Raw genomic sequence first — 16,590 nt, 5'->3', positions numbered from 1 at the left:
TATGTATACGGCGATATCTTCATTTGACCTGATAAATATATACTACTAGAATAGTTAATTTTAGAATTGAATGCTAAAGTCCACACTCATGTCAGCAGCATGCTGATGTTCAGCACGTGTAATGAGCACTAAACATAGAACAGCTGAAGCTAATGGGAATGTTATTAGTTTAGCAGGTCATAAAACAAAGTACTGGACGCATTTCAATTTCACATGGACAATGCCGAATAATAAAACTATCAAATGACCCGTCTTGCATGTGTTTAATGGCACCGGCTTCAGACAACACACACGGCAGCAGGTCACAGATTAAACACAATGTCCCTGCACTTAAATTATGATGCATGTTGTTGAGCAGTGAGTCTATCCCTTGTTTTCCATCACGTGTGACTTTCAACAGTGGCTTCCCTTGTGTCCACAGCTCTGCTCATGCAGCTGAAGTCTGCTCTCTTTTGGCCGGTGCTGCCTCGGTCTCCACAGTCACTAATGGAGGGGAACCCGACCCTCTGCTCGATCCATTGGGCGACGCCGAGCAACTTCTTGTCCTGCAGGGCGGGGCCTATGAGCTGTAACCCAATGGGAAGGCCCCGGCTTGATAAAGCGGTTGGCACAGAAACGGCGGGCAGACCTGGGGGCGAAGTAAAAAAGAAAAACGGGTTGAAGGAAAGTTCGATCCCTTTGTGATCCAATGAGCCTTTATTCATAGGGTGCAAAATAAGAACCACTGACTAAACTGAAGAAGTTGTGCGTGAAAGGTTCATGCAGAATATACAAGTTCCTGAATCCTCCCACACTTCCTTTCTGCTCTCTGTACCTGCCATGTTGACAGGCTGGGTGAAGACGTCTTCCTGCGCGCTGCGCGTCCGGTTGTCTTCCTGTGTGAAGTCAGAGTACCGGGCCGCGTCAGCCAGGGTGGTGGGCGTCAGCAGCACGTCGACACCCGAGCCGAACGCGCGCTTGAAATCCTCTGCGATCAGCCGGCGCACTCTCTGGGCCTTCACAAAGTAGTGTTCGGAGTTCCTTGGGAAAAAACGAAGGGTGGGGATGAAGACAGTTAATGCTTTGTGTGTTGACATTTTTTTTTTTTCCAGCTCTGCTGGACAACTTGGCAAGTGCCCAAAAAGGTGAAGGAGAAAAGGTGAAAACGATAAAGTGGCACACTGCCAGCTCCACACTGGTGTTTAGTTCAGAAGGGTGCAAAGCAGCTTTGATGTCGCCTTACTGTTTGAGCAGGAAGTAGTTCCCAGACAGTATCCTCCCTCGCACTACATCGTTGAAGCCCTCGTGGCGGCTCGAGGCGTACATGGCCTCCGTCGAGCTGTCCTCCTCGCTACGATGGCCTGACAGAAGAGAGACGGCTTTCAGTTGCTACAGTAAAAAAAATCCATGTGTGATCTAACGTGCGATGTAGCACCCTACGTGTGAAATGCTCCACGATGCACCCTTAACGCGTTGTGCACTGGTTTCGTACCGTATTCGAGGCCGTCAAAGCGGGCCATGTTAGACGCCACCTCCGCGTGGCACAGGACGTGGTAGCACACGATGGAGTGCTGGGTGTGGGGGAGGGATACCCGCTTCACCCGAGCCCCCGCCCTCTCAAACATGTCAGCAACACGACTCCACTGTGCTAGAGTCTCCTCAGACAGCCCCGGGGCGTGGTACTCCTGACATACATGAAGCCACAGGGAGGACAAGGGAATCAATGCATTTGTGTTTTTTATATAATATTAATAAATAAATAATTGTAATTATTCATTTAAATCAAAACCATCTACATGTACATAAACTCTACAGTGAATTTGTCTTGGTGTATATGGTAATAAAAATCAATATGTAATCAACAACAAAAAGCATAACAATACCAACAGTTTCTTCGCCAGTCAAATTGATGATTTTGTATGTTTTATTCAACTAAAATAATGGTTTGTTTCTTTCCATTTTTCAAATTGTTGACGTCCTCAAATCTTTTTATGTATATATACACACACACACACAATACAAGTCTGTTCGGCATCATACACTTTGTGTCCGATAGCTTGAAGATTGCAGTAATCTTCGAGCCTTTCATATTTAAAACAAAACCTAAAGTTACTAACAGCTCACATTTAGGAAAAGAATAAAAAAAGATTTGTATATTTCAAAACCAAAAAGTAGGTGCTGAGATAACACAGAAAAGCTAAACTCACCTGAGGAATGCCGACACAGATGTTCTTGACATCAAAGTGTTCGGGTAGCTCCGTCAGCGATGAGGGAGCAGCAGTTGTTGTTGAGTCTCTCGTATCCTGGCCTTGGAGGATACCTGTGTGACACAGCACAACCCCGGTTAGGTCCATCGTTTGATCCCAGGATGACAAATGCACAACAATATGGAACTGCAACACTGATTGACAATGTCACATATTCTTTCCCTTACATGGATAGTTCTTTAACCTTTTAAAAACCAACCTACCCAAACTAAAAAGGGTCTATCACAGCAACCACAAAGGCTTTTTGAATAATATTGGTGTTATAATAAAAGGCAAACCATGTGAGCTTTTGTTCAGATGTGTAAATATTAGTATATTTGTTACTGATTAAGAGTAAATAAAGATGAAACATAGCAAACATTAAAAAACTTGAAAAAAAAAAAAGGATGATTATCTCTTGGAAGGATGCAGAGCAAAGTGAAGCAGAACAAAGTTAGAGGTTTTAGTACAGATACATTATGCAAAATGGACATTTGGGCACAATCTGTGCAATTGGAATTTTCTCATGTACCAAACGATATATTTCACTTGTATATTACTTATGGTGTTCAATAGATCCAAATCCAGCAGTCTTTGTTGATTAGAAGAAGAAAAACAATTTTTTTAAAACGACTGTAAGCGCTAAATCGATTACGGTAATGTTGCTGTGTTCTTTGGCTCATATCTCGGTGATGCTTTGGTGAATGATTTTGTAAAGATATCTAGAATCTGTGTTAAATCGTCTTGCTCTTTGCTATCTGGCTTTTTCGGATAGCACCGAGCTACGGGTTGCTAGTTCCGAAAACGTGCTGAGTGGGCTGACTCCTGACAAAATTATGATTATGATATTTTAATAATTCTTTTAGTTGGTGTTTAAGTTCTGTTGAAATGGCTTACTGATTATTGTAGCCCAGGTTCTGTTGTTTAATTTGATGTATAACATCAATATATTTGCTCATGTTGATTGTAATATTTACACAATTTAACCATAATGTGTAAATTTCACCCCAATTGGGGGGCACGGTTTTTTAAAACATGTTACATTGTGCATTGTTTACATGGCAGGTTGAGAATTGTGTATCTCGACTATCTCGTCCTCTATTTAAGTCCCACTGAATTCAAAGAAAGATCTGGATATGTAGAATAACCATAATCAAGACGAAGCTCGACATTCATCCAATGACAGGTCATGGAGAGTTTCCTACCCAACACTATGGCTGCATCACTGACACTGCGGGTCATAATGCCAGGGACGTCCATGGAGTTGACCAGGGGGATGAGACCATGTCTGGACAGCAGACCGTAAGTGGGCTTCAGGGCCACAACACCACACAGTGCTCCGGGGTTACGGGTTGAACCACCTGTGTCTGAACCCAGAGCCCTGCCAAGTAATTATCAGAACAGTACATTATGATTTGTGAACACCATTTTGAAGTTGTTTTTCTTGTCTTCTTCCTAACAGTTTTCCAGCTCCAGTGAATGTGTTCCCCTCACAGGTAGCTGGTGAGCGAGGCCACAGCGGCAGCACTTCCTCCTGAACTTCCTCCAGTGACGACCCAGTCGGAGTCGGGCGCCGCCCCTGTCCTCTCTCTGTAGGGAGCAGCATAGCTCCAGGGGTTTCTCACTGGGCCAAAAGCCCCGTCGGTACTGCCCGCACTGAGCGACAAATACATAAATAAGACGATGACAACCGGTAATCTTATATTTAAAAAACAAAACAAAAAAAAGTCTCTTTCTGACAATGATAACAATGGCCTTACCCCATAGCAAACTCGTCCATGTTGGTCTTCCCCATGAGGATAGCCCCTTGGTTCAAAAGCTTCTGCACCACTGTAGCAGTGTAGGGTGGGGTGTAGTCTGAAGCACAAGTAACGATGGGTTATCATTAGAACATGTAAGACACGGTACCTTTCACCGAGATTCAAGCGGACCTTTAAGCATCCTGGAAGCACATGTGGTCTTGATATTTTCTGTGCAGAAGTTGTCCTTGACTGCAAAGGGGATTCCATCCAGAGGACCTTTGGGGGCACCTGAACACCAAAAAGGAGATCAGTAACACCCACGACTCTGGAGCACAGAATGTGTGGGAATACAGGCTCACGCGAGCACACCTCGCAGCAGTCTGGCTTCTGCTTCTCCAGCCTGCTTCAGGGCCAGCTCCTCCGTGACAGCGATGTAAGCGTTAAGATGCCGCGTTCTCTTGATGCGGTTCAGACACTTCCTACAAAGCTCCGTCGGAGAGATTCTTCCCTCCCTGAGCGCCGCAGACACCTGGAGATCAGTTATTCAGTTACTCAATAGACAATTTGACTTGTTATAGTAGGAAAAGTAGTAGGCACGGCATTCATTTTAAGTCCTATATCTTAAGTTAAGTATAATTTGTAGGTATTCTAATAATTCCAATAATATGAGTCATAAATATATGGGGTCATTCTTCCAATACTTCTGACACCGGTAGGAAACATTTATCTGCTAGTACTTTGTACTAAAGCCTAAATAAACCTACTGCTACGTACGAGTAAAAAAAAAAAAAAGAAGATATCTCTTTATAAATTAACTACTCAATAACTAAGTTGTGTCATATGTTTTGTTTCTGAAAGAGACAGGATCATTTTTATTTATTTTGACGCAACAACATAAGTGCACGAGCATATATCGATAGAAGCTTTGGAGAGCAACGTAGCTGACGGTAACGTCATAAAGCTACTACACAACATACAAGTGTGTAATACAATGTCCCCCGTTATGCAGACAACACAACAACCAGATATAACGTTTTTAAAAATGTTGCCAGATAATATGTAGGGAGTAAACGTATCAGACAATCCATATTCTTCTCCTAACGTTAGGTTAGTTATGAATTGACAGCACAAACAGGTCGACGTGAGCTCTGAGAACACGCAAACAGTCGTACTAACCTCCCGTATCGTCAGGCCGAGCATATTTAAAGTAATTCTGTGACAACCTCTCAAATTAACAACAACCTTTGCAGGGTGTGCGGCACCAGCGGGCCGCCATGTTTGTTTCGATAATCAACGTTGAACAGCGCCTTTTGTGATTGGACGGCCGCTGAAGAACCCGCGCTCCGATTGGTGGGAAGACGGAGGGGGCGGGGCTGCTCAAATACACCGGTCTCGGAAACGGGACATTCAGGGATAAGGACGGCGATTTGAAATGACCTTATACTTTGGATTTATGTTACAGCGTTAGACATGTTTACGTAAGAACACACACGTTTATAGACAGAATGTAATTCGTGGCTTATAGAAAACTCCAACTGACTGTTATGTAGCATAGTGGCCGGACGGGATTGCTAACTTACAGTTCCACCAGTTCACCCGACAGTATCTAAGCTTTTAGGTGGTGAAAGATGAGTCATTTGAGACGCGTCGTGTCCTGCGGGCGCTTGTTTCGCCACAGTAAAGTACCACGTGTGAACACAGCGGTTTGCTGCCACGGGAGTCCGAATGGACCGGTCAGTACGACCACACGCAGCATGACTGTAATGCCCGCCTGGGTCATTGACAAATATGGAAGCAATGAAGCCTTGCGCTTCACCAAAAATGCCGGTTTCCCCGTCATCAACTACCCCAATGAGGTCATTGTCCGAGTGCATTCAGCGGGACTGAACCCGCTTGACGTCCGCATGAGAGGTGAGTGACAAGCGTGCATGTTGACAGTGGCAGCAGATGTGTCAGAGGCGGAATGCAATAGCAACAAATGGAGTCCACGTGTGACACGTGACTGCATATCCCACGAAATTAATACAGTGGACCCCCCCAATCATCTTTTTACGCAAAATAGGTACTCAACAGTGAGGTTGTCTTTCAATCAGGGGGTTGGTGGTTCAATCCCCGCGCTAGTCGATGTGTCCTTGAGCAAGACACTTAACCCTGCATTGTTCCCTGTAGCTGTGTCTACAGTGTATGAATGTAACATGATTGTAAGTCGCTTTGGATAAAAGAGTCAACTAAATGTAATGTAATGTAATGTAAAGGATGCAGAGACCCAGACTGACGCTTGCTGTGGTTTATATGTGGCTTCAAATGAATCTTCCACCACACAGCTCCAGTTACAGCACTGTGTGGGGGGCGAACAAGCAGTGATAGTTTTTGAGGTCGCTCAAGTGGAAATGTAAGTTTTGAATAATGAGTAGTAGGCATGGACCACGATCCATACCTCCACAATCCATGAGACAGAAGGAGGATGAGAGGATGGAGGGGGGGCATCAGCAGGGCCATGGCAGGAGGCAGGACCACGGAGGCAGGAGGCCGGGCCCACCAGGCAGGAGGCATCGCGAAAGAGGCCGGACCAATGAGGCCAGGCCCAGGCTCCCGTCCTACTTGAACATCGGATTGTCCTCTCATCCCTGCTGAACACAAGCATGTTTGTCACCAGAGTAACTTGTTAAAAGCAACCCTACATGTGACCGATCACTTCTTCTTTTTTGCAGAAGAATAGATTATATTAGATTCATAATAAAGCCCCGATTCCTCAGGTTACTCCGCAGGCGCCTTTGTAGTTAAAGTCATTCAACGACTTCCACACATAGTGCCAGTTCTCACACATTTCATCTGAAACGTTGTCTAAGCAGGTGTTGCCTGCATAAACCAACTTCCTGCCTCCTCAAAACCCCCTGACCAGATCGACTATCCAAGATGTCTGACAGATTGTAGGACCCACAATGATGGATACAATTACTATGTTGCTCAGTGGAGTTTGGAGACTGCATTAACTCTTATCTTACACTGTGAACTAGTCTGTGGCCATTCTTCTTAAAAGTACCGGCCTACCAATCGAATAGCAATCTTTTTTTTTTTTTATCTGTTTTTACGTTTGTAAAAAAAAAATTGTACTTACTAAAATTGTACTTACTAAAACACCATATATATATATATATATATATATATATATATATATATATATATATATATATATATATATATATATAAAATATTTCACTTTCTTTCCTAACAATCTCCAGATCAAACAAGTAGATGATTTGAGAAAAAAAAATCAGCAGATTGAATAATCATTAGTTGCAGTGACTTGAACAGGAGACTTTGGTGTCTCCGATCATCTTTGTGTCTTTCTGTTAGTCTAACAGTCTCCCCCCCCCCCAAAAAAGTACTTCTATTTTGATGACCTCGACATGCAATCTGAGACTCTCTCTCCCCGTCAGATGGCTACGGGTCCGCGAGCCTGTCAATGAAGAGAGACCCTCTGAATATCAAGTCCAGCAGCGAGTTCCCCCTCATCCTGGGGAGGGACGTGTCCGGGGTCATCATGGAGTGCGGCCTGGACGTGAAGTACTTCAGAGAGTGGGATGAGGTAAACAATGCAAAAAAAGCAGCAGCAGCAGGCGGAGGGAGGCGCGTGCTCGAGAAACCGCTTGCGTCCCGCGCACCTCCACTCGCCTTGGAGAACCGTGACGCGAAGTGCTGTTACATCCTGTGTGGCAAACTGTATCAACTTTTGCTTTTAGATAAATAAGATGAACTTAGTTCAATTAAATTAAGCAAAAAAATAATCTTTATAATTTTGTATCCAAGTACAAATGACATTATTGAATGGTTTGACTGGCAACTGGGGGTTTAACATGGCCAAACATGACATGACATATAGTGAGACACGCGTTGAACAGAGTAGATCAGAGTGGGTGAGGCTGTGCGGAAATGTTTTTGTCTTGCATGTGGTTTGTTGTACAGACGAAGAGTGCAATACAATTAAATGAAAAAAAAGCTGAAGGTAATAATGTGTCCGTTTTCATTAGATAATGGAACAAACGATTAATTTAGAAATTAGTTGGCGGATTAACTGATAAGGAGACTAACGGTGTTGCCGGCCTAATATATAATGTGTATTTCTATTTTGAATGATTTTAGCTCTTGTCGGTTCTTTAGCTCATCCTCAACTGCCCCTCAAACACATCATAATTCCACTATGAGTCTTTTTCTTCATATTTAAAGTTCACTTCATGAGCTTGTGTTTATCACTTGTGTTTGGATGGCACTTTAGTCTTAAGGACCCCGGTGTTTGTGTGAGGTTGAACTGGGGCTTCATGACATCAGCACTACAAATAGAGTGACTCATTGTTCGACATTACACATGTGCTACTTTTGATTTGATTCATCACTTCCCACAGACTAAACGACTGTGAACTAACTGTACAGCCATGTGGACATCAGCTGTTTGGGTCTGTGGTTGATGATTGTCTCCTCCAGGTGTGGGCGGCCATCCCACCGTGGAAGCAGGGCAGCTTGGCTGAGTTCGTGGTGCTGAGTGCCAACGAGGTATTGTTCAATGTTGTTGAGGTTTGCCTCTTTCTCTGTGTGTTGGGTTTCCTTATTTGTTGATCCAATTTGGTGTCACATTTTATTTATGTAGCTGTGATGGTAGAACATGACAAGTCTGAAACATTTGTAATAATACTCTAATACTATTCATGACATTTTGAAAAGGGGCGACTTGTCATTTGTAACCTCTTACATTTCAAAAGTAAATGTCCCAACGCTGATGTCTTGATGTGTGTTGTGTTCAGGTATCCCACAAACCAAAGTCCATGAGCCACAGAGAGGCAGCAGCCGTTCCCTATGCGGCATCCACTGCCTGGTCGGCACTGGTCAACACTGGTGGGCTCAGTAAGGACAACTGTGCCAAGAAGCGGTGAGGGGATGGATAAACACTGACACACACACACACACACACACACACACACACACACACACACACACACACACACATCTCCACTTCGCCCCCGTTATCCTGCTCCTGTAATGAGCCTGTGGGCGATGTGCCACGGAAACATTGGTGAAGAAAACGTTGGCGATAATAATAATCATGCATAATAATTCCCCTCCTGTCTCTTTCCTGCAGGATTTTGATCCTCGGAGGGTCCGGGGGAGTGGGAACGTTTGCTATACAGGTAAGAGATGAAGAGGAGGATGATCAAGGCCAGAAGAGCCTATAATAAAACATATAATCATACACAGATAGTGAAATACACAGCGGTGTCATGAAAAGTCTCTTTCCCCCGTCGGGTGTCAGATGGTGCCACGCGCTTTTGCCTGTAACCCCCATTACACAGACGTGACCCTCGATCTCATTGTCTATACATTCTGTGTGCTTCTCAAACAATTGGGTAACACTCTGCTCGCATGCAAATAATCTTAAATGTGTACTTGTTTTGTAGTCGGACGTCAAATGATGCAACAACAAAACAGCTGATACTTTAATTTGCGTCCAGATGCTGAAGGCCTGGGGAGCCCACGTGACCGTTACCTGCTCCCAGAATGCAGAGCTGTTTGTGAGGGGCCTGGGGGCGGACCACGTGGTGGACTACACCGCCGGGCCCGTCGAGGAGCCGCTCGGTGCGCTGGAGAAGTGAGAGGATTGTGTGTGTGCGCGTGTGTGTTTGCGTGTGTGACAAGCCCTTGTTGCCAAGGCAACCCAGTCCCTCTATTTGCGGTCGGCTTATTAGTGTGGGAGCTCTTCAATTTTCTAACTAACTTAATCGCACTCCGACTCAATCTCCCTCCCAATCCCCCTTTTTATTACCTCACCTACAACTTCTCCCTTTTGTTTATTTTAGTCTTTAACGCTGCCGAGCGACTCATTTCTCATCTTTTTGCTTGTGTCTCCTTGTTGTCACAAACCCTCTCCCCCTCAAGATTCGACCTGATCCTGGATAACGTTGGGGGAGACACGGAGCGCTGGGCGCTGACTCTGCTAAAACCTTGGTGTGGCGCCAAGTTTGTCACCCTTGTCACACCGTTCCTCCAGAACACCGACAGGCTGGGCATTGCTGACGGCATGATGCAGAATGCCGCCACGGTGGCCACCAAAGCCCTCAAGGTGATCATGATGGAATAACACTGTGCTACACCTTGCTGCTAGTAGGTGTTGTAGGAATAGGAGTATTTACATTTAATTCAGCAGAGATGTCCTAGTTTGATTTCTTCCAGGAAAAGACATATTAGGTAGAAATGTGGCACGCTACTATTGCCAGTCTGACCCTGTAAAAACATCAGAACATCATCGGTTCTGCTAGGCGGCGTTTACGTACACTACATGGCCAAACGTGTGTGGAGTTCCAAACAGACTATGTATTGAGAGGAGATGACACTCGTATGTAATTGCTTAACATCTCATTTTTCAGCATTAATCTGCTAACAGCCCCCCCCGTTCCTCGAGGAAGACTTTCCACAATATTTCTTCTTCAACACAGCATGTTTATTTAGTAAATTATGGTCCTTTTAGAGTCAAACAGACTATAAAAAAAGAGCAGTCGTGATTAGAGTCACACAGTTTAGGAGTCTGATTTTAAAAAAAAAAAAAAAAAAAACTGCATTGAGAAGAACAAAGAAGGATCCGCTCATCAATACCACAGGCGTTGCGATATCTTTCCAGTCACCATGGCGACAGTGTTTCTCAGTTTCCGTCACCAGTGTGATTACCTCTAACTTCATTAATGCTTTTGCAGAACATTAAGGGTGTGTTATGGTCTGGACACATTTAGAATAGGACGCCGTGTGTGTGTGTGTGTGTGTGTGTGTGTGTGTGTGTGTGTGTGTGTGTGTGTGTGTGTGTGTGTGTGTGTGTGTGTGTGTGTGTGTGTGTGTGTGTGTGTGTGTGTGTGTGTGTGTGTGTGTGTGTGTGTGTGTGTGTGTGTGTGTGTGTGTGTGTGTGTGTGTGTGTGTGTGTGTGTGTGTGTGTGTGTGTGTGTGTGTGTGTGTGTGCGTATCCGTATCCGTATCCGTGCATTACCATCACCATCACCATCACCATGTCTTTCCACTCAAGTCCTAACCACAGTGTCAACTGACTCACGTTGTTCGTAGAGTCTGAACACCTCTACTTCCTTCTTGGTTCAAAGATTGGTCACAGCTACAAGCGCCACGTGGCCCACATTCTCCCGCTTGAAGCTGAACTCCAATAGACTTGTGATGGGGCTCAGCTCATCCAAACAATATAATATATAAGTAAGACTGAGTGAATTTACAGCTGCATTGTCTCGTTAACATCCACACTATACCCCCCAATCAGAACAACAGTCTGTGATCAAATACTTAGACTGACGCAGCAGAAGTGTACGTAAAAAGGATTATGAGAGCGATGTAGCGTGTGGGTTTAAAGACAGGAAGTAGTGTGCACCTCCAGGACTCACCTCCTGGTTTACTCACAAACACACACACACACACACACACACACACACAGTAAGTAGTACGCTGTGTGCTCTCTTAGTAAAAAGGAAAAGCCAGAGCGCCGACAGCTGGCTTGGTTGTCACAGTGTCCTCGTTTCTGAATAAGCCCTGAAGGAGACCCATGGTTATTACTATTATTAATGTATCCTTTACAACAAGAACTAACAATTTCATACTGCTTGGAAGTAGGAAGAGGGTAAAATAAGTGGTAAAAAGACGAAATTTCAGACGTCTCACAGTAACTTGATCAGTTCAACACGACTTCCGGCCTTTAACTGCCAGCAGTAAAGAACCGGCACGTTTTAATTTGCTGCCATGCCTTTGCTCTCCTTCTGTTTTCTCGTAGCACCTAGTCAAAGGCGTTCACTACCGCTGGGGGTTCTTTGTACCTAGCGGCCCTGTCTTGGATGAAATAAGGGAAATGGTGGATGCAGGACAGGTACAGTACCAGATGTATTCTCTAAACTGTTCAGGGACTGGCAATGAACTGACACCAGTTAGTGTATCACCACATGCACATCGGGGGATAAAGTGGGCTCTTTTGGCTTGAAGCATCAGTTTCAGACACCGTCTCGTGCCTTTTCTTCGGCCACAGCTATCTATTAAATAGCTGTGGCCATCACACAGCAGCGGGCTGACGCTCGCTCCTCCAGATTGAGAGACAGGCTGCTCTGCAAAGTACCCACGTGGCACAGCAGAGCTAACCCCATTGGTTGTTTAAATCTTCTGTTGTGGCATTGCGATCTTACAGTCGGCCCCATTGACCATAAGCTTGCACAGCAAACAGCAAAGCGGCTAAAGATGTCTATTGATTAGCATGATTCAATCCACACAAATGACCAATAAATAAGTCAAATAGAAATGTTCTCGCCTCTCCCGAGTAGTATCTGGCCATTTAGATTAGATGGTTAGATTAATGTCTCACATTTCACCCTCTCAAAAGATTCTAGTGAAACGTCCCTTGCTAGAAACATTGGCGTTCACGTCCACAGAACACAAAGTCTACCAGTGTTCATTGGTCCCTCGGATTTGGCACTTCAACAAAGTATTGGTGATACTGTGGTGTGATTACATTGTGAGTTAAACTGGGATTATCACTCTCTATGCAGATAACACCCCTCTATCTTATTACGTGCTGCACAAATACCTGAGGTTCATTTGTATCATTGAAGGCATCATCGTCCCTCACTGATATTGTAATTCACTATAGTTGAGAAACGGGGCTCGTTTGACCTCTGGCTGACCTCTGACTGACCTCTGTGTGCTCTCTATCAGATTCGGACTGTGGTGGAGGACACTTTCTGCTTTTCCCAGGTTCCTGAGGCCTTCGAGAAGATGGAGAAGGGTCATGCTCGCGGAAAGACAGTGGTGCAGATCAGCAAATAGGGAGAAGACGTATAGCACTGTCTAGAAAAGTTTTTTTTCTTTTCTTACTGGCTTGGAAAATAAAATTATCTGATAAAAATTCTGTGATAATTTACAATTAATTTTTTTTGTTTTTTAAAGGAGCAATTAGTCAAGTTTGACCATGTAAAATAGGAGTAATCCCACATACACATTTACACCCATCTTAAACTAATTATAATAAAACAACCCTGCAATAAATCCTATACCTTCATGACAGTTATCATTGAAATGAAAATGTATGTGAAGTGTGAACCATCAACTGTCAAAGAAATATAACAAATGTCTATTCTTCTACTATGATACTTTGTGTGGCATACTTTACTTTGAAATTTGTATGGCTTTTTATCACACATGATAATGGGATATTTTGTATGATGTATTTATGGCATACTATATTATTACTATATTATATAATGATGCCATTATTTTAATGACTGCTCCTCCAGTGTTTTGTGTGAGAATGGAGATGCAAAAACAACCAATATATTACGGACACAATCATTTAATTATGAAAATCATGTAATTTGACTGTTGCAGCTGTAAACAGGAGATCATGTTTTTTAGGCCCACCTCTACTCACCTTGATGTCATCGTCTCCATTCAGTCTGCTGCTCCTCTCCAACACCTTGTATCTTTACTCTGAGAACCAACGAAGAAGACAAAGGAGCTCCTTTTAATGCGCTTCAATGTCAGATTCAGGTTTTCTAAACATTGTATTCATTCATTCACCTTCTCTCTTCTCTGTTGTCCTTGACACTTGTTGTATTTGGCGGCATGAAAAGTCTCAGAGTGGCAACAAACGTTATATTCTTCATCCTACAATATAACATTGTATTATATTGTAAATAAACATCATACGAACTAAAGTTTCTACTTATCTCACAATTAATTGGTGTTTAAAAACACTTCTATTACATTTAAAGATGCTCTCTGTAATTTTAAAATATGCTGAACATGAATTACACTCAAATCAAACCCTTATTGGCTTGAGCATAAAGGGCCTCTCAGCCATTCCTCCATAATATTAACATCACTGCTTCAATAATGAGTCTGAAAATTCAGAAATAATTATTTTGGTATACAAATATATGAAAGTGAAAGATGCAATAGTCAACCTACATGGGCAGGGTGTGTTACTGTTGGTAGATATTTGGTATTTATCACTGATTTTCAATACTACATATTTTGCTTCATCATAATAATTATATTGAATTTAATGGCCTTAGTTATTTTACGTGGCTCAATTTAATTATTTATGGTAAGGAAATTATAGCTCAAATCTCACATCACGTGATCTAAATATGGACTTGTGATGAGTTGAATGCTCTGAACACCAGTAGCACTGAATCCTTGAGCTAAGCATGAACAATAAGGCTTGCGTGTGATTTATTTGACACTTTTTCATTTCCATGCCGTTCATAACACTCGACTGCTCAAACGTTTGGGGACGCCTGCCACACAAGCTTGATTCGTACAGTCGAGGGCTGTTTCATATTTTTGAATTGTCTTTCATGTTTTTAGGTTGTAGAAAGTCTTTAACAAAAATATGTTACTTTGTATGAAGGGTTTGCAAAACAAATTTGTTTATTTACATGGAGAACAAAACACTGTACAAGACTGTTATTATATGTTATATATTATTATATACTACTGTATATATTACAGTATTATATTATGATATCATTATATATTATAATAGTATATTATATATGATATATTATATTATTATAATGTTATATTGTTATATTATTATATGATATATTATATTATTATAATATGATATATTAAGCCAAGAGAAAGTGTCCCGTGTTTTCATATGTATAAGTCAACAGTTGTAATGACCTTGGAGAGTTTTCTTTTCAAACAAGTCTTGTTGTGTTTTAGTGTTCATGTGGAGAAATACATAATAGTTATTAGAAGTTAAAGATAGTTAAGTGTTCATGTGGAAAAATACATAATAGTTATTAGAAGTTAAAGATAGTTAAAGATTCTTTAAAGAAGATTCAAAGTGTTGAATACGAAGTTTGCTCTGATAAAAAAACTTGTTATTACAAACTGACACGAGTACTGAAGAACATACTGTAATGTGACTGTTCTCCTCTGTTATAGATTTCAAGCTCAAACAACGACTGTGTCACATGATCTTCATCATTTCTTTATGATCTTGAAGGATTTCTGCTAATGTTCATCTTGATGTTGAGATGGAACATCCAACATTCAGGATGAGGCTGCTGCCATCGAGTCGCAGGAGGAGGAGGAGGAAGAGGAGGAGGAGGAGGAGGAGGAGGAGGAGGAGGAGGAGGAGGAGGAGATGTTGGGGACTTTCTTCGAGGCCCATCCACCAGTGCAGCAGTAGCCCGGTCAGGTGATCCATCTGGTCCGGTTCAGGACCCCGCTAATCTGCAGCCCTCCTCAGACTCTGAGGTAAATTCACCGACTACAATAATGTATAATAATGATGATAACAATGAAGATATAATATTTCACAGCGCTCTGTGCTTACTTGCTCTGTTTCTCCTCAGGAGAACATCCAGGTCCTGCTGGGAGTTAGGAACCTTCAGGGGCTTCCTGACAGCAGGGTAAATGGTAAATGGACCTCTACTTGTATAGCGCATTCCTCTTCTGACCACTCAAAGCACTTTAACACTACATGACATCATTCACCCATTCACACAGTGATGGGAGGAGCCATCAGGACTAACTAACATTCACACACATTCACACAGTGATGGGAGGAGCCATCAGGACTAACTAACATTCACACACCGTCGACATGGGCTAGTGGAGCCGGCGATCACCACTGACTAATAAAGAATATTAGTCACAGTTTCAAATTGTGTGCGTCCACAACACATATAGTAGCGTGTGTTAAAACTTGTTCTCTCTCCCTGAAGATTAGATCCAAGAACGCCAGACGTAGACAGACACAGCGGCCTTGTGTTGGTCCAGTATTAACCGGTAGAGAGGAGACTGTAGAGCCAGGGCCGGGATGTTCAGACCAAATAACGATAAGAGTGACGGGGGGGGAGACGTCCACATTCCTTAGAGTAACCGGCTTGAACTGGGGCAGGAATTAAACTAAGGGAAGAGAAATAATATGTAATGAGGGAGTGGTCGGAGGCTGCACCTGCATTGAGTGCGATGCTATAATAATATGCTAATGTAGTTGGGAAAGACAGATGTGGAGGGAGGTTGTTGTCTTTAATACCGGACCCAGCTCAGGTTTATTTGTGAAACTGTTGGTTAGAAATAAATCTACGTGAAGTGAACTCTGATCCAACCTCTCTGTGTTCTGTGGGTGTTTGATTACTGAGGTCCAGTGTGTGAGTATCCTGTGGCGTCTCACCGGCAGTCAGATAGGAAAGAGAAACACATTTATACAGCATCAGGTTAAGAGACTAGTCAGCATCGACCAAGGAAGAAATCCAGCCGCAACATTATGCAAGTAAACCATCAAATTATAGGTCAATTGCCCTCACATCACATATATGTAAACTAATGGAACGCATGGTAAACGAAGGATGAATGTATTATTTAGAGAAACAACAGATATTAGTAGGGTGTCAGAGTGGATTGAGGACAGGTAGGGGAACCTTGAACAATTGTTTTGACCCTACAATGGGTTGACCAACACAGACCAGGCAAAGTCCTTATTTGCAGTGACTCCATGTCTGCACCTGCTAGTCTGAAGGCAGGTGTGTCTAAATACTCGACGCGATCCGCATTAAAAATAATGTCAATTCAATCAAGAGCAA

The 16,590-nt window shown here is 42.9% G+C and overlaps 2 protein-coding genes across 2 annotated transcripts; one reads left to right on the top strand and one right to left on the bottom strand.

Moving 5' to 3' along the window:
• Positions 1-248: 248 nt before the first annotated feature.
• On the bottom strand, positions 249-5,246 carry qrsl1 (glutaminyl-tRNA amidotransferase subunit QRSL1). Its single transcript, XM_034563424.1, has 11 exons — positions 5,144-5,246; positions 4,337-4,496; positions 4,157-4,255; positions 3,986-4,082; positions 3,720-3,881; positions 3,431-3,606; positions 2,187-2,299; positions 1,472-1,664; positions 1,223-1,340; positions 815-1,020; positions 249-628 (listed from the first exon to the last, which is right to left on the bottom strand). The coding sequence occupies exons 1-11, from the start codon at positions 5,165-5,167 to the stop codon at positions 381-383; spliced, it is 1,596 nt and encodes a 531-aa protein (XP_034419315.1). The 5' UTR covers positions 5,168-5,246; the 3' UTR covers positions 249-380.
• Positions 5,247-5,344: 98 nt separating this feature from the next.
• rtn4ip1 (reticulon 4 interacting protein 1) lies at positions 5,345-13,698 on the top strand. The gene is made up of 9 exons (XM_034525626.1): positions 5,345-5,878; positions 7,408-7,556; positions 8,450-8,518; positions 8,767-8,891; positions 9,102-9,150; positions 9,472-9,608; positions 9,896-10,079; positions 11,775-11,867; positions 12,704-13,698. Exons 1-9 carry the CDS (start codon positions 5,596-5,598, stop codon positions 12,812-12,814), a joined length of 1,200 nt encoding a protein of 399 aa, XP_034381517.1. The 5' UTR covers positions 5,345-5,595; the 3' UTR covers positions 12,815-13,698.
• The last annotated feature ends 2,892 nt before the right edge of the window (positions 13,699-16,590 follow it).

Source organism: Cyclopterus lumpus, chromosome 22 (genome assembly GCF_009769545.1).
Source record: "Cyclopterus lumpus isolate fCycLum1 chromosome 22, fCycLum1.pri, whole genome shotgun sequence".
NCBI lineage: Eukaryota > Metazoa > Chordata > Actinopteri > Perciformes > Cyclopteridae > Cyclopterus > Cyclopterus lumpus.
The sequence above is the reverse complement of the archived record's forward strand: the minus strand, read 5'-3'. Positions and strand labels throughout refer to the sequence as shown.